Consider the following 9,385-nt stretch of genomic DNA (forward strand, 5'->3'; position numbering starts at 1 on the left):
ATGCCCCAAAGTTTCACCGCAGGTCTGGGCTGCCAAGGGAGGCGCTGCCATTGCCACAATCAGAAAACCAGCAGAGCCCGGCGGACCCCTCGTCCCCGTCGGGTCAGGACGGCCCCCTGTGACCGGGACGCGGCTGCTGGCCCCGCCGACCCCGCCTCCCGCGGTCCTGCAGCCTTGCGGGGGGGCGCTGCCTCTGCCACAGGGAACTGCAGAGCCGGGCGGACCCCGCGCCCCCGTCGGGTCAGGACGCCGCCTGTGACCGGGACGCTGCTGCTGGCCCCACGCCCCGCGCCTCCCGCGGTCCTGCAGCCGTGCGGGGGGCGCTGCCCTCCCGGTGGCTCCGAGTCAGCCTCCCGCGAGCACGTGGATGCGGGAGCCCGGGCGGTCCACGTGCCGGCCGTCCCGCCTCTGCGGTGGGAGGAGACGCCGGTGTCGGCAGAGCCAGGCGGGAGTGTCCACCCGGTGAGGGTGCACCGCGGTTTGTTCACGGCGTTTGTAAACACCACTGCAGAGTGAGCAGAAGGGGTTTTGTTTGCGTTTTTTGGTAAAGCTGCTCTTAAACTTAGCGACGCTGAGTTTATGGAAGGTCTGATTAAAATGCAGTTATCACACAGCATGTTCTGCAGGTGGAAATGATCTTTCGTTTGTTTATGTTTGCTCAGGCGACATCGTTGTCCCCATGGAATCACAAGGATTTATGAAAATGCTGGCTTGTCTTGCCCCACAACTGAATATTTGGAAAAATACCCTCCGTATGGCAGTGCTCTTCCACCTCAGAGTCTTAAGCCCAAGCAGGAATTTCGAGCAGGCAGCGGTAAAATGGAAGCAATGACAACATTTAAGTAAATATTGAGAAACTGTTTGCTTTACTTATTTTTCTCCCAACTCTTCTGGTCTTAATAATTTTTTTAACCCTATAAATTGAACTATTTAGTTGATTTAAGTTGAACCAATCCAAGAAGCAATAAACTAGTTGAGTCACAACCTGAGAAAAATAGAAAGGTGAGAATTAAGTTAGAATGGCAAAAAGTGAAAAGGAAAAAGGGAAATAAGTTTTATTGATTTTTTTTACCTCCTAAAATCTTTCGTATTTATCTGCTCTTCCACCATTGCCGCTACCTGGAGGAATGCGGGAGCTTCCTAATTGTTAGATCTGTATCTACCCTAGTTTTTGTCCCTGATCTATTTTCTGTACTTTTGAGCCTGCCGAGATGATCTTCTTAAAATGCACGTCTGATCCTGTCGCCTTCCTGCTTAAAATATTCTTATACTTTCCCATTGTATTTGATAGACACAAAAATCCCTTCGTGGTTCCGTCCCTCCTCACTTCTCTACCTTATCCTCACTGCAGTGCCCTTTGCACTCTTACGCTTACATCCCATGGACATTTTTCCCTTCTTGAAAGGACCAGGTTTCCCTTGCCACAGAGCCTTCCAAGGTGCTGTTTGCCCGCCCGGAATTCTCCCTTCCTCTCACCCTAGTTAATTCCCATCAGGCTGTAGATCTCGACTCCATTACCCTCTGAGAAACCTGCTCCGACCCCTCGCCCAGCCTCCAGGCCAGGTGGAAGTCCCTGTGAGCTCTCAGAGCATCATCCCATTCTTACCGTTAGATTAGTCTCAGCATCTGTGAGGGCAGGAGCCACGTCTGTTCTTACCTCCGAGCTCCCTTCCCAGGAGCCCAGTACCACCAGCGAGCACGTGGTGGACTCGGTGTCCACTCAGTGAGAGGTAGATGAGGGTCCCTGAGCCTGGACCCTTCCTGTGGATGGAGCTTTCTGACCTCTCTCTGTCTCTGTCAGTTGAGCGGGTTAATTCTTTTCTTTATTCTGTTGCTGTGCACACTGTATTCAAGGCACAGTCTTAGGTATTAAGTATAACAATATCCATAAAAACAGGTTCCTGCTTTCAAGGAACTCAGACATCAGATTTCCATAATTTGGGGTTTTAACAGTGTGCTGTAACATCTTATTTAGTGTTAGCGATTTTCATTTCTTTTCAGAAAGAGCCCACTCTGCCTCCCTAGCAGGGGGGGACCCTCAGACTTCTAGTCCAGTGCTTCTGCCTTTGACACCCGGGCAGCCCTTGCGGTGACAGTCCCCTGAGGTTCCATCGCTTCTGTGGGTGTGTGCCTCTTCCACAAATCGGAAGACTTCCCACATTCGTCAGACTTTGGTGTTCTTTAGATTCATCTAGAAGGGTGAAAATCACAGATTCCAGAGCGCCACTAAGGTAGTCAGTAGATAATGGAATGGTCCCAGGAATCTGCATTTCCAACCAGCTTTGCTGGTGACTCTGTTGCCACAGACTCAGAGCAGTGAGTCAGGGACCGGACTGTTCACTGGGCACGACGTGAGCCATGGAGAGGGGCTTCGCCCTGCTGCTGTCTATAGTCTCGTGGGAAAGACAGTCCAAAATGAAAATCAGATAGCTAAACAAGGTACTTACGGATTATAGTAAATGAGATGAGGAAATTGAACAATTCGCTGAGATAGAGCAAAGGGGAATAGTTGCTTCTTTTACTTCGGCTTAACTTCTTTCTTCCGGAGGCCTTAATGATTCATAATGGAGATTTGAAATAAATTTCACAATAGTTGTATTTATTGAATAAAGATTTTGTGTTTAACCAGTTCTAAGTGTTTAAATTGGGAAAACGTAACCTGCCATATTTTTCTTTGGAAAGGCAATTGCTTTTCAACTCTGGGTTTTCTCAGTCAACTTGTTCAGATAGACTTTAATAGTAAAAAAAAAAAATAGAAAGAAAGAAGAAAAAGATGGGGCCAGCCCTGTGGCATAGTGGTTAAGTTCACGCAGTCCGCTTTGGCAGCCCAGGGTTCTCAGGTTCAGATGCCGGACGCAGACCTACACACTGCTCATTGAGCCATGCTGTGGTGGAGTCCCACATACAAAATAGAAGAACATTGCCACAGATGTTAGCTCAAGGCCAATCTTCCTCACAAAAAAAAAAGAAAGAAAGAAAGAAAAAGAAAAAGAAATGTCCCAACTCCCAAAAGGTCCAAATGTGCAATAAAACTAAAATTTCCATTTCTTAAATAATCATCTCTCCACTTAGTACAATGCTGGATCTCTTCTTTCTCCTTAGGCTTTGGAACTCTGGCTTGACTCCCTTGTGTTGACTGTGCTGACTAGGCAGCAGAAAGCTGGTTTATCTGTACAAACAAACAGCAACGTGTATTCTCTACTTTATGTAATCCAGGAAGAGGCGGTGTGGAGAGCAGGTCTGGACGTGACCCCTCATGGCATTACAGTCATGGTGTGGTGGATTGACTGCCAGAGTGGCAGAAGTCAGCCCAGAGAGCATGATCTGGACGAGTCATGTGCTTTGGGATGTGTCAGATGAGTAAGAGAGTGTCCACCCTTTACTGCTTCTCCCTAGAAAGCCGCTGTGTGTTTGGAGGCATCCTTTCTAATGCTTAACTAGTCTAGTAGAGATGCTGAGACTTCGGAGCTTTCTCTCTGTGCCCGGGTCTCCCGCTCCCCGACTGTGTTTAGCCTGCTCCCCTCCAGGTGATATTGGGAAGAGCAGAGAGCCCTCGGGTGTCTTGAGAAGCAGAGATGTGTGGTTTCTGCTGCCATTCCTCCACTGAACAATGTCTCTTAAGCATTTGTAAGTGTCAGGCCCTGTGCCAGGAACCTGGGGTGCAGCGGTGTCGAAACGGTCCTGAGCTCTGTGCTCACGGACGTCGCAGTCTAGTGAACAGGGCAGTCAGAAACCTCACTCAGAATAAGTGTAAAGTTACAACAGTGATAAAATCTAGAAGGAGCCAAACCGGAAGCTATGTGAAGCAGTTGACTGGGCGAGTGGGTGAGGAGGTGCAGTCCAGGAGGAGAGCTGCACGTAGTGGGAAGGAGTGGAGGGGGAGACTCTGACAGGGCGCTGAGCAGACGAGGCGCAGTGTGGACTCGGCGAGTCAGGAAGACTCTACTGGGGGAAGGGAGACCAGTGGAGCACCTGCCACGTGGACTGGCATGACAGTGGAATCTGCGAGTCCCAGGTGCTGGGCCAGTTTTCCTTGAGGGATGCTGGCTGAGTTTGGGAGCACGGTGGGAGAGGAGACTGGACCAGAAAGGTCCTAGAGAAGTATCCCGCAGTCTCACTTGGGAGTAGATGCTTAGCAGATGAAGTCCCCCTAGAATGAGGGCTCTGCCACAAACAGCCTGCAGGTCGTGTCCTAGAGACCTCTGACACTGGAGGAAGACTGCATCTGCCTGAAGGTGCCACAATGAACAGAGGCATGTTCTCAAGAGGAGAGTCAGTGCTCTGCAGTTTCCCAGAATGGATATTCACACTAACATCCGCTCTCAAACCTTGTCCTTCAGTCTAAAATTCTTCCTGTTTGAAAAGCAAACCTGGTTTACAAGGGATAAATATTCTCTTCTACTTGTGAAATGAACTCCTTTTCCTCTCAGTCATCTTGTCAACAAGGGCTCTCCCTGCATGTCTGTGTGGAGTTGCAGACTTTCCGTAGTACCTGTGGTCTCCTCTTAGTTACTGACAAATAGTGTCACAGTTTTACACTTTAGGCTGTAAACAGCGGAGCCTCCTTCGTGGGCCTCGAGGGGAAGCAGGCTCGTGTAAGGCTGCACGTGGACCAGAAGTGGAGAGCCGTCAGGCACACGCTCAGAGAGGAGCCCCTCCCTGCGTCTCTGCCCGGAGCGCGTGCTTTCTCCCGCAGCGTCCTCGCTTCCCTCTGCACCCTGCTCCGACCGCCCTCTGCCCGCCAGCCTCCCCCCCAATCGTTCCTGTCTCCCTGCAAGTCTGCTTGGTGTCTTCAGCTCACCATGGCTCTCCATTCTGCTTCATGGATCCTTTTAGAGTCTTCTCCCGCTTTTATCTGCCCATGTATTTTCAAATTAGGTTCACGAGAACAGGAAATGCACTTGCCCCAGCCCGTCTCTTCCTGCCAGGCTGTCTCACGGGTCTCTGCCAGCCTAAGGAGCGCCTGCTCCTGGAGCAGCTTCCACTCCTGTCCAGACGTCAGTAGCTTGAGGTGGGAGCAATCATTTGGTCCAAAACTTGGCCATCTTGGCAGAAATGTCCATGGATGAGGAAGTTTTCTCTTCAAAGGAAGTATCCACATAATAAACATTTGAGTTTTGGCTTTTCCAGTAAACACTGCATGGACTCTAGACTAATGCTTTATGTGGTATAATTTCTGTCATTTATAAATTGACTTTTGGTATTTAGAAATACATACTTATGGGTGAAGTCAATTCTGTAGTATTTCTCAGCTTTCTGCCTTTGTCATCTAGAAATAGAAGAACCTAGATAACCCGCAGTTGAAGTGCAGGCCCTTCAGTTTTCTGTCGTGGTCTCGGCAAGCTGCAGGAGCAGAGTTAAGGCGTTTGATGCATCCAGACTGAGCTCTGACACTCACTTCTGAACTCTATGCACAGCTTCTGACGCTGTTGAGAGCGTCACGCCACGCTCCTGGCCTCGGTGGCCCTCTATGTTTTGTGAATGCTTTGAACCCACTTCCTGAGGAGGAAAAGTCAGAGCCAGTGACCTTTCTGGGATAGTATGAGTTACCCTGTCCTGTAGGCTTCCTAGAGAGAATGGTGCTGAAATTCTCTCTCCTTTGAGCACTCCCTCCAAAGCAAGGAATGATACCCACGTCACTTTCACCCACACATCAGGGCCCTGATTTTATGTGAACCCCTAGAGTCTATGGTTTACTTCAGCACTCAGATGTTCCATTCCCTTCTTCTGTAATCGGATGAATCTGCAATTGCAAAATTGTATGCCTTAAAGTGAGGATATAAGAAGAGGAAGGTGGGAATGAGGCAAAAAACAAATCTGAGGTGAATCAGAGAAGCTTCAGACTTGACTGGTGGTCAGGTTTCTAAAGGAAATGGAAGGGTGTATGGCAATGAGAGAACTCAGTCATGATTTTTAAAAGACGGTTGTTCAGTATTTAAAGATGCTCTTTTTTAAAAAAAATTATTTTCAAGATGATTATAGAGCTTGGGACATTCAGAAAACTGAACTTTATAAACGAGAACAAACTTACTCTCCCCCCGCTGTGAAATTTGGAAATTCAACCACATTTCAGGACGACTATGTTCCACAGGAGATAAAGCCCAGGCAGAGCTTTAGACCCAGCTCTGTGGTCAAATGCTCCACATGCCCTTTTGATGGTGACACTAGTCATCGCCTTGACTGTGTGCCTTACCAGCTAGAAGTCAAGTCCGCAAGGCCGAGAGAAGTTTACAAGCCAACCAGCCAACCCTTTGAGGTTCTCACAACGCACCGACGTGACTTTCAGGGTCTGGCTGGTGAAACTGCGAAAATCTGCAGACCTGCACACACCAGAGTGACCCAAAGAGCTCATTTCGAAGGAAGCACTGAATTCCGTGAAAGTTTCCAGCTGTGGGAACTCCCGCCCCCTGAGGTCAGGAAAGTGCAGGAGTACGTTCCTCCTGCAGGTGCGATGCAGTCAGACAGCACGAGCCACCTCGACTACGTTCCCCATCAGGCCACACGTGTCCTTCCCGTCAGGCCGCTGTCCCATCGGAGGAGGAACAGTGATCCCTTCCAAGGGAAGAGCACCACGAAGGAAGACTTTCCCACGTGGGAGAGTCGTCGCCAAGGCCCCGTCAAGCAGCAGCCGCAGATTCCTGCCCCGTCTGGAAGGTTCGAGGGTTTGAGCACTTTCAGGTCTCACTACGTGCCTCACGAACTGGTTCCAACGGAGAGCTGTAGACCTTTACATGTTCCTGTTAAGAGTTCTGCTCCGTTTGATGACGTAACCATGTACTCCACAGAGTACGTGCCAAAGAGACGGGAGATCTGCCCTGCCAGCTGTCCTTCGCCTCCAGGCTATGTCTTCGAGCACACGGACTCCCGAGGTCATCAGTTCTTCCGCAAGGTCACTCCCGTGGTAAAGGCCTTCTGATCACCAAATCACACTGAAAGGAAGCTGACTCACAGCGGGTGGGTTTTCCAAAGGCAAGACCAACTTTTTATAGTAGGAAAAAAATTATGAGAGCTAACAAAAATCAGTTTTTAAATTTTTTTTTGTTTTTGAGGAAGATTAGCCCTGAGCTAACATCTGCCGCCAGTCTTCCTCTTTTTGCTGAGGAAGACTGGCACTGAGCTAACATCCGTGCCCATCTTCCTCTACTTTATATGTGGGATGCCTGCCACAGCATGACCTGACAAGTGGTACATAGGTCTGCACCCAGGACCCGAACTGATGAACCCTGGGCCACAGAAGTGTAATGTGAGAACTTAACCGCTGTGCCACCAGGCCAGCCTCAAGTTTTTACATTTTTAAACAAGAAAATTGGAAAATTTTTTATAGGAAATCAGGATCTTAAGATTCATTTTGTACTGATATTTTTACCAAGATTTTTCTTTAATGTGCATTTCTGAAAGTTGAATGAGGTACATTCCCCTCTGAATTATTTTAATGCCCAATATACTGTTTGGTAGCTTGTTCCCAATCTGTTGTCCTTTCTCCTTGTGTTTATAATTAGGCCAATTCTGTGGTTATTCACATACCAGTTGTCATTTATCAACGCATGAGCACTGTCTAGCACACCCCTGAAAATGATACGGTCCCTCTTCCAGGACCAGAGTGCTCATCTCCCCAGGCTTCCGAACATCCGCATGGTGCCCGGCGGGCGTCTGGTGGTGGAGGTGGCCGCGCTGCTCCTCACCGCGGGCCGGTCAGCAGGAGGCTGTGGTGTGACAAGGACAGGCTCTGGGCACCTGAGGACCTGCGTTCATGTCCTAACCACAGCAGTTCGTGTCTGTGCTGCTCTGGGCAAGTGGCTGCTGTCTCTGAGCCTCAGTGTCTTTGTTTGTAAAAGGATGTCTGCTCTGCCCGCCTCCCAGAAATTTTGTTTTGAGCATCAGGCCCTCTGACACGTTGTGATCCATAAAGTAAAAGCGCTCAGCAAACGTCAGGGGCCGTTGGTAAGTCATTCAGTCTCTCTTTGCCCCTGGTTCCTCCTTTTCCTGTTAGGGTCATTGCCACTCAGTCCTCACTCTCTGGCCTGTAGCAAGGACTGTAAACCCCCGAACTCGCTCCGAGCTCAGGAGCAGCTCGACCGCTGAGAAGAGTCCTGCCCTTGTGAGCCTCACACCCGGAGAGGCTGGTGCGGGCCCCCCGTGGCTTGAGCGACAGTTTCCAGAGGCGAAAGAGCGCTGCCTGCAGTGGTTTTCAGCATGGTGACGGTTCGGACGACATCCTCAGGGGACCTCGGTTAATTATGTGCCTAATTAATTATGGCACCCAGAGCCACAGCTCAGAAGCCCCAGGCTTGGGATGGGGAGGATTGTCCTCCTGCAGCGTGGAGACGAGGGACAGGAGGGAGGGACGGACAAGGCCAGCAGGCGAGCTGGAGAGAGCCGCGTGTGGGAACACTGAGAATCACCCAAGGAACTCGACTCTTTGGGTGGTTTTCTTTAAGAATGATTGATTGTGATAGAATATAATTTATTTTATCAGGAAGTTTAATCTTTTGTAGCTTTAGAATTGTTTCAAAGTATATACTTAATTGACAATAAATCCAATATTTGGTTAAAATAATTTGAAAGTAGTTTCTTCTTATTTACATTTGTATTTATTAGTGAAAATTATGGATATGTAGAATTTTATATCTCTATGAAACATTAATAAAGCGTCAATAAAGGAATAAATTTTCATGAAATCATTTCTGCGCCAAATTTTCTCTAGAAAAGAGAGCTTTTTAATAAAGTCTTGTCTCGGTTAACCTGTATGTAATTAGATATTCCTACCGTTTTAACAGAGAACATATGCACTCAAATGAAAAGTCAGGGAATACTACAGTGCTGTCATCCTGGCCCATGCTCTGATGCTGGGGGTTCAGATCCCTCTGTGATCCAGTGGGGGGTCTCCTCCCTGGACAAAGGTCACCATAACAAGACACCTCCTAGGGTTTCCTGGGCAGTTTGCCCTGAGCGGAGGACACTGAGATGGGTAACAGTGTCTCCCCACCATCTAACACTCAGTGTAGCAGGTGTGGACATAGCAGCACAGAGTGTATGTGAACCGTTTAGCCTGGGAGTGCAGGAAAGGCTTGCTCAAGGAGAAGACAGTGGAGCTCAGTCCTGAGAGGTAGGTAGGAACTTGCCAGATCAAGGAAAGTGGGAAGGTGGGAACAGCATGAGCACAGGTGCAGAGGGATCTGTATCTCTGTGCAAGAGTTAAAGAGACTCCAAGACACAGTGGGGAAAGCTAGCAACCCGATTCGTCCGTCGGCTCCCTAGGTCTCTGAATAATATTCAGGAACACACACACACTCACACAACATTTTAGCAGCACTGGAAACTGGTAACATTATTTAACAGGCTGCCAGATTCAGAGGGAATTTCCACTAAGCCAAACTGGGATGAG

General features: G+C 48.9%; 1 protein-coding gene across 1 annotated transcript; it reads left to right on the forward strand.

Moving 5' to 3' along the window:
* Positions 1-7,031, forward strand: SAXO2 (stabilizer of axonemal microtubules 2). The gene is made up of 5 exons (XM_046652785.1): positions 1-512; positions 663-842; positions 1,613-1,723; positions 4,879-4,997; positions 5,973-7,031. The coding sequence occupies exons 1-5, from the start codon at positions 1-3 to the stop codon at positions 6,914-6,916; spliced, it is 1,866 nt and encodes a 621-aa protein (XP_046508741.1). The 3' UTR covers positions 6,917-7,031.
* Positions 7,032-9,385: the final 2,354 nt, after the last annotated feature.

This window comes from Equus quagga, chromosome 2 (genome assembly GCF_021613505.1).
Source record: "Equus quagga isolate Etosha38 chromosome 2, UCLA_HA_Equagga_1.0, whole genome shotgun sequence".
In the NCBI taxonomy this organism is placed as follows: Eukaryota; Metazoa; Chordata; class Mammalia; order Perissodactyla; family Equidae; genus Equus; species Equus quagga.